At 37.8% G+C, this 15,208-nt stretch overlaps 1 protein-coding gene across 2 annotated transcripts in view; it reads right to left on the reverse strand.

Moving 5' to 3' along the window:
• Positions 1 to 15,208, reverse strand: part of LOC150088199 (2-oxoglutarate dehydrogenase complex component E1-like) — a 497,346-nt gene that overhangs the window by 411,187 nt on the left and 70,951 nt on the right. For both annotated transcript variants that reach the window (XM_090370615.1, XM_090370616.1), the window contains exon 4: positions 10,045 to 10,145. In XM_090370615.1, coding sequence (XP_090226741.1) covers positions 10,045 to 10,145 — 101 coding nt within the window. The remainder of the gene's footprint in view (positions 1 to 10,044; positions 10,146 to 15,208) is intronic.

A 15,208-nucleotide genomic window follows, 5' to 3' on the forward strand; every position in this document is an offset into this window, starting at 1 on the left:
CAGGTGTTCATTCTTGACTTTGGCTGCAGGTTCTTCATAGATCCAATGACTTTAGGCAGGCATTGTTCAGTATACCACTTAGCTGTGACTGTCTTCTGCGTGTCCAAAACGACACGTTCCACAATTCCACTCAATTTTAAAAATACAGCTATCATTTTCTTCTTTACAGATCGGGATTTTCTGACAATTACGGGTGTGTCGTCATCATCAAAGACCCAAACTTTGTTTTGAGCCTTGGTCGGCAGATCGTAATAGTACAGCCAAGTCTCGTCACCTGTCACGATGTTGTTCACATACCGAGATTGTCCCTTATCAAACTTTTTTAACATCTCCGGGCACCAAGTCACACGTCGTGTCATCTGCTCTTCAGTCAGTTGATGCGGCACCCAGAGAGAACAAAGTTTCTTCACGTGCAAATGATCTTGCAGAATCGAACAAATTGCTGGTGCATTTAGGCCCAAAGTATCCTCTATCTGTTGGTAGGTCACTCGCCTGTTTTCGTCAAGCATTTTCCTCACAGCAGTAACGTTTTCCTCCGTAACTGACGTTCGTGGCCTTCCCGGCCTCTCAGAATCCTCCAGAGTGAAATTTCCCCTTTGGAATTCTCTATAACACCTGAATATCGTACGATGTGGACAATCATCATCTAGTGCAAGAGTCATTTCTTCTAAGCACTGGTCTATGGTTAAACCACGCACGAAATTATACCGTAAAACTGTCCTTATCTCATTTCGTGACCATGATGCCATCGCAAGCACTTTACACTCTCACTACTAATGAATAATTGAGCCCATCGACTTGGCGCGGCGGCTACTATGCACGTATGAACATGTCTCAACATGCAGCAACAAGCAGCTTCCTGTGATTCATTGTTGCGTCATATTGCAAAACTTTCCTAGTACCCTTTGTATATATATATATATATATATATATATATATATAAAACCGTATAAATAAGAATAAGAGTTAAAATAACTCTTATCTTATTTCACTTGAAATATAACCATATAAATAAATTATATGGTTATATTTCAAGCATCATGTAGAGAAATATGCTTTTTGCTGCCTCTGATGTATGCTGTACTATTTTATTTTATTATGAAAGATTCTGTTTCCAACTATTTTAAACGCTATTCAAATATAGGTATAATTCTACACACACACACACACACACACACACACACACACACACACACACACACACAGGTCGAACATCACTTTTCCAGAAGCTTTGAGACCTGTGGGGTGCTGGATTAGTGAGTTTGCCATATCACTAGTCGTTATTTTAGCACATACAGTTTAACCAACAGCTAACCATGTCCTCCTACCTTTAACACATTGACTGCCAAGCTAGTTTAAGAAAAACATTCCCCAGGGGACAAAAAATATTTTGCAAATAATTTGAATAGTAATTCTAAAATATTGTAATGTCAGTGTTGTCGTTTTTTTGCTTAAAATATGTATAAAAAAAAAGTATTCTTTTATGTTGCATATATGTGGCCAATGTGGCCACATATGTTGGTTAGAAGCTGTGTCGGCCACGTACGTGTGACGCTTTTACGGCATACATATGAAGGTCATTTGTGATTAGTTTATTGCACGCACGGCGAGCGCTACAACAAAACTAATTATGATAAAATAAACTCAAACATCACAATAAGTTTGTCAGTATTGTTAGAGATTTTGTGAAAACAAGTTCGTTAGGGCATTGTATTATCCATCATATTGTGTTGTGTTTTTTTGCAAGTTTGTACAAGTGTGTTGTAAACAAAAAAAAAAATCTAAAATAGAATGGCTAAAATAAAATTACTAAAATAAGAGGAACTGAGAGAAATTGCTGGAATTTACAATTAAGCAGAGTTAAACTTCTCACAGACACACCACTGTCAAGTTTTTTCAGAAGTTCAACTTTATCTATTACAGACAACGTACGGTGTTTGCGCTTTCCACCACGAGAGGCATTTCCTTTATGCATTGGAATCATGGCTGGGGCTAAATGTGAGCAGGTTATAATAATAAATGCAGCAAAACAAGTGGGAATGGCTTGCCAGTGTTTTCGAGCCGATGAGTTTGTGCCAACAGCTGATGCTGCAACCAATGCCACCAAAACAGTAGTGGCAGGTCAGTGCGCCGACCTGAGAAATTTTAAATTATCTTTGCGAAAATTATGTCCGGATTAGCCGTGGAACCAGATTAGTGATGGTCAACCTGTATATATATATATATATATATATATATTTTTTTTTTTTTTTTTTTGCAGCGAACAACATACAACAGTTCCTCTTAACAGTTAAACATAATGAATTGTATGGTATGAATCAGAGCTGTACTACTCAATATGTTCTACGTTGATAATAATATTAGTAAAATAATAAGAGGAGTATACCTCAATATAGTGCGTAGAACACTTCCGTATGATACCCTCCAGAAATTAAAACGGGAAAAACCGACAACTTACTGGTACATTAGAGTAAATATAAATAATTAAATAATCAATTTAACACAATTCAAATCAATTTAAAACAATTAAAAATCAAATTAACGCAATTAAAAGAATCTAACGAAAATATTCAAAAACGATTTTCCTTCCTGAAGCTGACAACGCTTTTCGACCGTATGTCGTGATCACAGGAATGAAAATTAGGTTAAACCTGATACTTAAATAGAGATTATTTGTCTTCGCGCATGCGCGTAAAGGTCCACGCATTGGAGATCAAATATGGCCGCCGGACATTAACAGAATTCTCGTGTAATTTAATTTCAACGGTTTCTGCAATTAATAGTCGCGTATAATTACGTTGAACGTTAAGTATTTTGGCCTCGTTAAATAAAAAAGTATGTTTTTCGTTAATGGCATGAAAGGCTAATTCTGACGCTGCTGAACGAGAAGCACGAACAGAGGCTTCATGTTGATTTACACGAATATTAAGAGAAAATCGGGTCGAACCTTGATAAGACGAGTCGCAATCACCACAAGAAATGTTGTATACCAGATCATTAATTTGTGTTGCGAACGCTGAAAGAACTGAGCGATTGTTCAGTATAGTGTGTAACTTCCGTATTGGCCTAGCTACAATTTTAGATTCGGTATCCTTAAAGAATCTGTTAAGCTGTTTGTGCCACTGTTCAACATATGGGACAGAAATAAAGTATTTTTTGATATTACTATTGTTGATTGGTGTAGTATTTTGTATCTTATCCTTAGCTTGTACCCTAATTTGGTTTATTGTGGTCATGGAATAACCCCTGTTTAAGAATCTGCTAGTTAATATTTGTATTTCTGAGTCCAAAGCAGATTCCGTCGTTGAATATTTGTAGGCATTAAGAAATTGATTAAAGATAATCGATTTTTTGTAGGTGAATGGGTGATAGCTATTATAATGTAGAAGCATACCGGTGTTTGTAGGTTTTCGATAGATGCTAAATTGTATTTTATTCAAATCCCGGGTAAGTGTGAAATTTAGAAAGTTTAATGACTTTGTATCTGTATCCTCCCTTTCCAATGTAAATTTGAGTCTAGAATGAATATTATTAAACGAATGTAAAATGTCTTGGATAGTATTACTATTGGTAATAACTAGAACATCGTCTAAATACCTCCCATAGTATGTGATACGGGTTCGAAAAGGTGTCAAATGTATCTGTTCAATCGTTGAGAGATAGATCTCTGACATTAAGCCACTCAGGCTCAAACCCATTGGTAATCCAAAAATTTGTTTGTACACCTTGTCTCGAAAGGTGATGTAGTTAGCCTCAACTAACAGTTTAATTAAGTGAAAAATTTCCTTAATAGGTAGCTTCGTATAATTAATCGGTGTCGAGTTTTTATTTAACATATCCCAAATAATATCTAATGTGTATTCAACGTTTACATTCGTATATAATGAGGTAACATCTAGTGAGAATAAATTGTCATTGTCGCCGAGTCTACAGTCTTTAAGCTTATTAAATAATGTATCGTAGTTCTTAATCCCAAATTGTATTACCTGTCTAAAGGGTTTTATAATGTAATATATATGTGTGGCTAAGGATGAAAATGCCGAGTTCCTGTAGGAAACAATACGTCGAATAGGAAAGTTCATACGAGTTGGGTGACATCCCCCCCCCACAGACACACAACGTGCTACCTCAGAATATGTCAGCTAGTTCACGAACACCCCCTCACCCAGTATCCAACAAACCGACATATCAACAGGTTACAAATCTTTCCTCGTGTACACTATCGCAGGACCAGATTTCGCTTTTATCCAAAGGATTAAATTATAATTTACCACCTCGAAAACTGCCTAAAAAAACAATGCGTAATTGATATTGAATTTGGACTTCGTAATGTTCCACAAAAAGATGTATTTATTCAACAAGTTAACCGAGTAGTGAATAACATAAAAGAAACGCGACTTCCTAAATTGAATACACATGACAGTTCAGCTTTATGAGAACTTCGGGGAAATAAGGACATTATTATACAGAGGGCAGATAAAGGAGATACGGTGGTAATACTAGATAAACATGATTATATTAATAAATTAGATTCAGTTGTGTCAGATACCTCCACTTATCGTGAAGTAGACTCGGCATTGTTTACCAATTTGGTCAATCAATACAATAAAACGTTAACCACATATAGAAAAAACGACTACATTACTATGGTTCAGTTAAAGGAATTGAAGTCCAGAACATACAATATTTCTGCACTTTTTGGTCAGGTAAAATTACACAAGACTGGGTTTCCTATTCGGGCTATTGTTTCCTACAGGAACTCGGCATTTTCATTTTTAGCCACACATACATATTACATTATGAAACCCTTCTGCTGACGAGGCTACTAGTGACGGTCGTGTTCCAAGCCGCTAAGTGGATTTTTCTTATTTATTGATTTGAAATTATTATTTTTCTAAAACTTTTGATTTAAATTTAGTAGTATAACATTATTTTGTGATTTTTTGATTAATTTGGTGTATTTATTCTTTACTCGGCCTTGTAAAAGTATCGGTAAGGGTTTCCACGTGTTCGTAACTACCACTACCGTTATTAACTTTCCCGCCATTGTGATACCGTACTAGATATACCGTAGGTTATATACCGTACTAGATAGCGTTAGTTGAACTTCGTTAGCAGTTAAATTGTACGTTTAAATAAATACATATAACGACTTAGATTACAAACGTAATATAATTAATAAAATAACATAATTAATTAATAAATTAATAGAATCATGACTCAGACCAGAGCAGCAAAGCAAAAGGCTCAAGCTAATGGAAGTGCTGTGGCTCAGAGCAGAACTGAGGGGGGCAGTTGTCCTCTGACTCACAGCCTTATAAAATGCACAGTTTGCTTGATGTTTGCAGAGCAATCGGGTACGGGACATGATACTGCCAAGGGGGCTGTCTTTGTGTGTGTGCGATGCAAGGAGTGTATCGATATCAGGCAACAACTCGGCGTTCTTTTGGGCCTATATGAGAGCTTGAAGGACAGGGTGGATGCCCTCGAAGAAACTAAATTGAGGGGCCCATCAAGCTCTCAGCTGCCCATATCAACGCCAGAGCTTGCACTTGGGCATCGCGTGACACAGAGACAACCCCCAAGGCAGAATGCGCTGGTCCCGAAGGAACTAGTAGTTGTTGGTGACTCTATTGTCAGGGAAACGGGGAACATGCTTTGTAAAAAAGATAGGTGGAACAGGACCAGGGTATGTCTGCCAGGGGCAAAGGTTGATGACGTTGTAGAGCGAATATCATCTTTTAAGGGCACAAAAGGTGATATAGTTGTACACGTTGGCACTAATAATATTAAGAGTAGGAGACCGGCAGAATTACTTAACAAGTACAGGTCACTGTTGAACAAAAGCCGAGAATTAGGGTTGAATTTGAAAGTGTCTGCAATTCTGCCCAGACACGATAGGAGGGAGTATATGATGAGAGCCTTGTCGATCAATTCGGCCCTGGAAAGATTGTGCAAGGCTCAGGGGGTAGAATTTTTTTTCAGCCTGGACTGTACTTGTTAACAGGAGAGACTGCTTCTACAGGGATGGGATACACTTAAATAGAAAGGGTGCAAGAATATTTGCTGATGCTATCGAGGCAGTGTTAGGTGGGTCGGAAAACTGCTAGCTTGGGGGGAGACAAAGACCAATAGATTGACAGTAGCCACTGGCAGAGGTGAAAGAGATTCTTGCACTGCTTCTATTAGAATGAGCAGAAGCCTGAAAAACAAGATGCATGGTATTTCAGAGACTGCTGGGAGCCATTGTGGTACAAGTAATCACATGGGTTGTGTTAGGGTAGTTAAGAATAGAAACAGGTGCAGGTATACTTGCGTGTACACCAATGCTAGGAGTTTAGTAAATAAATTTGATGAATTTGAGGTATTGCTCAAAACATCGAAGGCAGATATTGTTGGGATATCAGAGACGTGGTGTCACACAGATATAAGGGATGCGGAACTGCAATTTGGTGAGTACAACGTCTACAGAAAGGATAGACAGGATAGGAAGGGGGGAGGTGTTATGCTATTAGTTAAGAAACACATAAAAACCAAGGAAGTGAAGCCAGTCGACATCGCTAGACAGTGCAGTGTGGAGTCAGTTTGGTGTGACATAAACATTGGGAGATCAAAATTGAGAGTAGGAGTGTGCTATAGGCCTAATGACTCTGATGAGTATAATAAGGAACTGTACAGGGAAACAGAATGGGCCAGTAAATCAGAGTGTCTTATAATGGGAGATTTTAATTTCCCAGATATTGACTGGAATTTGGGGGCTGGATACTCACACACTAGCAGGGCTTTTGTGGATTTATTGGATGATTGTTTTCTACATCAGCATGTTCGGGAGGCAACTAGAGGGAGTAATACTCTTGATTTGATTATCAGCAGTGATTCTTCATGCATTAAGAATCTGCAGATAAATGAACCACTAGGTGGCAGTGATCACAGTGTGCTGAAGTGGGATTTACTCAAAGAGGTAACTACCATTAGGGGTAAAGGGAAGGGTTATTGCTTCCGTAAAGGCGACTACGATGGACTGAGACAGTATTTAAATTCTATACAGTGGGACCAACTGATGATGTTACCAACAGCAAATTCAAAATGGGAAGCATTCAAAGAACTTATCTTGGAAGCTACTAGGCTTTACATACCAACTAAGAAATATTGTTCAAGGTTTAGGCCAAAATGGATGTCAGATGAACTAATGAGGCATATGGCAGAGAAGAAAAATGCATGGGATACTTACAAATTAACACATGACACAGAAGCCTATGATAGATACAAGTTGATATGCAACCAAGTTACAAAGGAGGTTAGGCAGGCGAAGGCAGATTACGAGAAATCCTTGGCAAGGGATGCAAAGAAAAACAGCAAAGAGTTCTTTACTTATGTAAACTCTGGAAGGAGAGGGATGAATCAGATTGGTCCTCTTGATATTGATGGTCAAGTGTTGATGATCCTGCTCAGGTAGCTAACAAACTAAATGAATATTTTGCATCGACATTCACACATGAGGAGTTATTCAGCGAGGGGAATGCCAGAGGTGTATTCAACTCTAGCAGTAAGTTACAGAATCTTGAAATAACTGGGAGTAAAGTGGAGGAGAAACTGTTGAAGATAAACACAAGAAAGGCACCCGGGGTGGATGGGATCTATCCAGTTATATTAAAGGAGGCAGCAAAGGAAGTAAGCAAACCCTTAGCCATAATTATAAGAGCTTCCTTGGACTCAGGGGAGGTACCCATAGACTGGAAATGTGCAAATGTGACCCCAATTCACAAAGGAGGATCAAAGGCTGACACAAGTAATTATAGACCTGTGAGCTTAACTTCTGTTCCAGGAAAATTAATGGAGGCACTGGTTAAAGAAGCACTGCAGGATCATTTAGACAAGACTTCAGTTATAGCTCAGACACAGCATGGTTTTGTTAAGGGGAAGTCTTGCCTGACCAACTTGATTGGATACTATGATGCAGTCACAAAAGAACTGGATGCAGGGAATAACTTTGATATTATATACTTGGATCTTAGAAAGGCTTTTGATACTGTTGCACATGGAAGACTGCTACACAAATTGGAGCAGTGTGACATTGGAGGCAAATTACTGCTATGGATAAAGGGGTGGTTGAGGGGGAGAAGACAGAGAGTGGTAATCAATGGACACTGCTCATCGTGGACTGACGTTATTAGTGGAGTCCCTCAGGACTCAGTGTTGGGTCCATTATTGTTTTCTGTATTTATAAATGATATTGATGATGGTATATCGGGATTAATGTCCAAGTTTGCAGACGATACAAAGGTTGGCAGGGTTGTCAAGGACACTACTGACACTATGCTGCTGCAACAGGATCTGGAAAGGTTGAGCAGATGGGCTGAGAGGTGGCAAATGAAGTTTAACATTGACAAATGTAAAGTACTACACGTGGGAAACAGCAACCCCAGAGCAACGTATCAACTCTGTGGTACAACACTGACAGTGGTAGAGAATGAAAGGGACTTGGGGGTGGTTGTGCAGGCAGATATGAAGTTCTCTGAGCAGTGCAGACGGGCTGCAAGAGTAGCTCATGGAGTATTGTCAATGATATTCAGGAATTTTTCCAGCAGGGATAAGGAGGTGATTATTCCATTGTATAAGGCGATGGTCAGGCCACACCTAGAGTACTGTATACAGGTCTGGAGGCCTCATTTCAAGAAGGATGTAGAGCTGCTGGAACGAGTACAGAGAAGGGCAACAAGATTAGTGAATGGAACAAAGGGGTGCTCTTACGAAGAACGGCTTAAGTTTTGCAAATTACAGTGTCTGGAGACTAGGCACCAGCGAGGTGATCTGATAGAGGTGTATAAAGCCTTGAATGGTTTAAGCATGCTCAATGCTGATGGGATTCTTCCTCTAGCTCAGAATAATCACCTGAGAGGGCATAAATTCAAATTGAGGAAAGACAGATGTAGGATAGACGTGCGGAAATTTGCCTTTAGCCAGCGGGTGGTTGGTTGGTGGAACAGACTTCCATAGGGTACAAGCTAAGGATAAGATACAAAATACTACACCAATCAACAATAGTAATATCAAAAAATACTTTATTTCTGTCCCATATGTTGAACAGTGGCACAAACAGCTTAACAGATTCTTTAAAGATACCGAATCTAAAATTGTAGCTAGGCCAATACGGAAGTTACACACTATACTGAACAATCGCTCGGTTCTTTCAGCGTTCGCAACACAAATTAATGATCTGGTATACAACATTTCTTGTGGTGATTGCGACTCGTCTTATCAAGGTTCGACCCGATTTTCTCTTAATATTCGTGTAAATCAACATGAAGCCTCTGTTCGTGCTTCTCGTTCAGCAGCGTCAGAATTAGCCTTTCATGCCCTTAATAACGAAAAACATACTTTTTTATTTAACGAGGCCAAAATACTTAACGTTCAACGTAATTATACGCGACTATTAATTGCAGAAACTGTTGAAATTAAATTACACGAGAATTCTGTTAATGTCCGACGGCCATATTTGATCTCCAATGCGTGGACCTTTACGCACATGCGCGAAGACAAATAATCTCTATTTAAGTATCAGGTTTAACCTGATTCGGTAATTTTCATTCCTGTGATCACGACATACGGTCGAAAAGCGTTGTCAGCTTCAGGAAGGAAAATCGTTTTTGAATATTTTCGTTAGATTCTTTTAATTGCGTTAATTTGATTTTTAATTGTTTAAATTGATTTGAATTGTGTTAAATTGATTATTTAATTATTTATATTTTACTCTAATGTACCGGTAAGTTGTCGATTTTTTCGTTTTTTCCGTTTTAATTTCTGGAGGGTATCATACGGAAGTGTTCTACGCACTATATTGAGGTATACTCCTCTTATTATTTTACTAATAATGAATTCTGTAAAGACATTCTTAAAATTCAATAGCAAAATCATTAGCAAAAAACTTTAACTGCTGAAAGGAGATTTGCTGTTTTTGCTTCTAAATTGAAACTATTCTAAAATTATACAGCGTTTCATAGGAATATGAAAGAGAAAAATTACAAAAGAACACTGATAAGTTACCTCCAGCCTTTGAAGTATTTCACGTAGTGTTAACACAGTTTCAGTTCCTCCTATATAAGTTGTTGTTGGAAGTTTGAAAAGTCGATCCATGTCTTTTTCTTCTAATAGCAGGCATGCCAACAAAAAAATAAAGAAATGAGTATACATATCTAGAGTGCTAAATTACAAATATAGGAATTCCTCACTTAACATGAAAATGTAAATAGCTGAAACAGCTTTTTCTAAAGCCATTTTAGAAAAATGGCTTTAGAAAAAGCTGTTTTTCTAAAAACAGCTTTTAGAAAAACTGTTTTTAGAAAAGTTGTTGTTAGAAAAACTTTTTTTCTGGCATTTCTTTTGTTTTCTAAAAACAAGAAAACTTGTTTTTAGAAAAAACTTTTTTTTTCAACATTTAATTTATAACTGAGTATTTAACTTTATTTAACTACAGTACTAGGCCACTTCATTAGGACCATAGGGGTTTGGGCTATACACAAAAAAATACCAACACAAAAATAGATAAATCAAAGGGATCAACTTGGTGGACGGGCGGGATGTGTATGTGCACAGAGAAAATCACTACAAATCCATATGAACTAATGCCCAAATCAGTTCGCACGAAACAGACTGGACAGCATCTCAGATTTCTATAAAGGAGTACAATTGTCAGAGGTACAATTGTGGCTACACTTTGAATGTTCAAAGACCAGTGTCATTAGTCTCTAACAAATGGAAAAAAATGCCAGAAAACATCAGAGACAATGTAAGGCAAAAGAGTGAATTGCTCAACAACTGAAGTGTATTATCAAATGTAATCACTGCCATAAGTATCCATACCATGCAAAGAATTGTACAAAGAATCCAATAAGTGAGTAGATCTTAAGGAAAACCACTGATCTCAGAACACCAATCAGAAAATACTGCTATGCAGGTGACAGCAAAAGAACAATGAAAGAATGCTGAAGCAAGTCATGTGGCCAGTGAATCCTAATCCAATGGAACAATGGACATAAGGAGGACACCTGAATGGGGCACAGAAACTATCATGTCATATACTGACAGAGCATGTGGATGCAAGAGATGTTTATCCTCGCCTTTTTCCCATTATTATATGGGGTCAGCGTTTTTTCATTGTTTTGGCATGCAATTTTTACAGCCGGATGCCCTTCCTGATGCCAACCCTCACCCATAATGGCTGCAGTTTTTTTTTTTTTTTTTTTTAATGTATATCTGTGATATAAAATATCAGGTCCAATCTCAATGATGTACATTTCCACCTAAAATATGCCAAGTGACACTTACTTTTTCTCACAGAATCCCAATTATCACTTACTTCAGAAACTTTCAACACTTTATCTGGGCTGGGAATATGCGGTGGTCATTCCCTGACCTACCGCATCCTCCATATGTGGTGGGTACGGGCTCGAACCCCGGTCTAATCAAGAAGCGTGTGCTATGCACTACTGCTCCTGCCCACCTGGCTATGTGGATGCAAGAGATAATGGTCTGTTTCCCTGATCCCACTAGAAAACAATGCAAATACCTAATATACCTTAGGTATCACTATAGATCAGGTGAAACTGTTTTATGTTCACCATGAACACAGATACTTTCAACACTATAATGCATCCATTTACCATGCCAAATGTGTGAAAGAGGTGGTCATAGGAGCACAAGGAAAACTTCAAGCATAGGCACTGGCCAGTCGAATCCCACATCTCAATACCATTGGGTTTCTACTGAATGCATTATGAATAGTCAAATTATCAGAAAAAACTTAATTGAAAAAAAGATCTAAAGCTCCCAAGAACTTCCTCATTCATTTCACAAATATATGTGAAATGAATGAGGAATGTGAATTTTCACAAACATAGGCTGCCGCAGCCGAGTGGTCAGGAGCGAGAGTGTAGTAGTAGCACACGCTCCTTGAGTACACAGGGTGTTCAAGCCCCTGACTGCTAAATATGGTCAATCAATCCGCACTGGACCAGCATGGCAGATTATGGTCCATTTCCCTCAACGTGAATTGTTGAGGAGGCTTCCATCCTGCAGGTTGATAATGGCTGCAGTTTTTTTTTTTTTTTTATGTATATCTGTGATATAAAATATCAGGTCCAATCTCAATGATGTACATTTCCACCTAAAATATGCCAAGTGACACTTACTTTTTCTCACAGAATCCCAATTATCACTTTCTTCAGAAACTGCACATATCAGTTGCCCTAATTATTTGCTCTACAATTTATTTTACTTCAAAGGTGATATTTATGTCTCTCTGATATTCCCTGTCAAAGACTTGCTAATTTAGAATCTCCTTTTAAATTATAATATATTTAAATTACCACTCTCATAGCACGTAGAGTTTTTAATATATTTTATTTAGGCGTTACCTAAACTAATATACATTGAGTAATGTTTCAGGTATCTTGCCAATACCCATCATCATACCTTGCTGCTGACCGAGTCTTCCCAATTATAGGATACTAGAAGGCTGAGAATCTCTGACATTCATAAATTTGGATAAAATTTTCCTCAAGGTCACAGCATTGTTTGGGTACCTTTGGACTTCATGGAACATTTAAAGGCAATTGGAGTAGAGTCAGAAGAAAAAGCAAAATTAGGTTTATTGTTTCTAGCCCTGGGGAGTTATAATAAAGTAGACATGTAGATATGTATAGGATCTTGTGTAAGGCGGCTCCCAAATGCTAGTTCAACTCCACCATGGTACAGTGTGATGATATTCTGCAGAAAGGCCAGAAATGTGTTAATGTTATGTCTGTACCATGTGTGTTTGCTATGTTGTTTAGTTGTTTCTGGCCACTTTTGCTATCAGGAAGCAACAAGCACCAGAGGGTACATCCTGATGCCCATCTACGCCATGAGGAGGCAGGCTTCAACTGTGCACGAACTGCAGCAAACCTCAAGTATCATGTACTAATTATCCAAACCATTCAAAATATAAGCAAATAAAATAAAATAAAATAGTAAAGTAATAAAATGATAAAAATAAAATTAAGAAAAATAAAATAAAAATAATAGAAATAAGGAATTGATAGCAAACTACAAAAAAATAAAGATAAAAATAAGTAAATAAGTAAATAAATAAAATAAAATGAAATAAAAATCCTACACCAGCACAGTGGTGCCAGCAATGAGAAACACAACAGGGTAAAGAATATCATAAAAGGAGGAAGAATAAAAATTAAAAAGTAAACACTTGACATATGGAAAAAAGGAAAAGACATGAATTAAAGGGGGAAAGAGTGAAGAGATAAAGATTCCACACAGGATAACCTGTGTCAGCAGATGAGTCCACCTGCTGACACAAATTTTAAGAAAATTGACTCTCCTTGAAACTGATATGGTCTTAGTTGGCCCCTGTTTTTTTTCCCATTTTCAGAACACTTTTGCTTTTTCAGGAGGGCAGCAGGAAAACACAGTGGTATCATTCAGAGTCATACAAGTAAGATTAGCACTGTCCAAGCAGAAAGTGATGGTGAAGATAGTACTTGGTGGTGATATCAAAAAATAGCGACAATGCAGGTGATGGCCTGGACTGGAGGTAGAGCTGAAATAGCAGTAGTTCCCAGAACTGAAGCACTACTGATGAATTTTCCAAGTCTGGTGAAGGCTTTATGTGCAAAATCTTGCAGAAGATTAAATTTTTCTTTGGAGTCCAAGAGAGATGGCTCATTGCGGGGAGAAAAATGGTTGACAGACAGCAGACAGAGGCTGACAAAGATCCAAGTAATATGGACAAGTGAAAAGAACATGCTGCCAGTTTTCTGGGCTGCCACAGTTACAGAGGGAAGAGTCAGACAGGTTAAGCATAGCAAGTTTAGCATTAAGGGAACCATGGCTGGTTAGAAGAAAAAGAGTGGAGAGGCTTGGACTGAACCATTTTAGAACAGACTTTTGTAAGGCAAAGAACTCAGATGGAATAAACTTTCTTGTGATCATACCTATGGAAGGAGACCACCAAGCTTGCCAGAGTTGAATTAGGTGGTTCCAGCAACGAGTTTTTCAGTTTTAGGATCACAGTGAATATTAATAGTTATGCCTAAAAATTCAACGGAAATGGCATGTCTAAGGTAATAGAAAAACCTCGATAAGGGATTTAGGTCCAACAACTGATTTGTTTGTTTAGGATTAGTGCACTCTTGTGCTAATCCAGATGTGTAGAAAAGGTATCAACATCAGCCACTGCCATTTTTGGTCACATATTATCCACATGTGGAACTCCATCCTAATATCAGGGGTGTGATCTGGCAGGAAATAGATGAGAAACATCTGTACCTAGGATTTCAACAATGAGATTAGTAGTAGTGTGTTATAAGCCTAATGTCTCTGATGAGTACAACGAACGGTACAGAGAAAGAGCAGGCCAGTAAATCAGATTGTCCTGTAATGGGGGATTTTATCTTACCTGAAATTGACTGGGACTTGTTGGTTGATTATTCACACATTAGAAATACTTTTGTGGATTAATTGGATGACTCTTGATCTGGTTATCAGCAGTGATTCCTTATGTATTAAGAAGATGCAAATAAAAGAATCATAAGGTGGCAATGATCACCGTGTACTGATGTGGGATTAACTTAAAGAAGTAACAATAATCAAGGGTAAAGAGAAAGGTTTTTGCATTCATAAAGGAGACTACAGTGGTTTCACAGTTTTTAAATTCTGTGCAGTGGGAGCAACTAATGATGTTACCAACAAAAAATTCTAAATGGGAAGCATTCAGGAAAATATGTATAGATCATACCATCTAAGAATTACCATTCAAACACTAAAATGGATGTCAGATGAACTAATGAGACATGTGGCACAGATGAAGAATGCCTGGGATGCACATAAATTCAGATAATATAGAAACCTATGGTACATACAAACTAGTCTGGAATCAAGTCACAAAGGAGGTTAGGCAATACAAGGCAGATGAGAAATCTTTTACAAAGACTCCTTTATTTAGGTAAACAATAAGAAGGAAGGGGATGAATCACAATGGTCCACTTGATACCAATGATTCACTGTTGATGATCCTGCTCAGGTTGCTAACAAAGTGAATAACTATTCAGCAACTAAATTCACACAGAATTTTGGCTAACGAAGAAAAACCGTTAGCCATAATTATAAAAGTATATTTGGATTCAGAGAAGTCCCCACAGACTGGAGATATGCAAAT

Source organism: Mastigoproctus giganteus, chromosome 3 (genome assembly GCF_048544385.1).
Source record: "Mastigoproctus giganteus isolate SK-2022 chromosome 3, ASM4854438v1, whole genome shotgun sequence".
NCBI lineage: Eukaryota > Metazoa > Arthropoda > Arachnida > Uropygi > Thelyphonidae > Mastigoproctus > Mastigoproctus giganteus.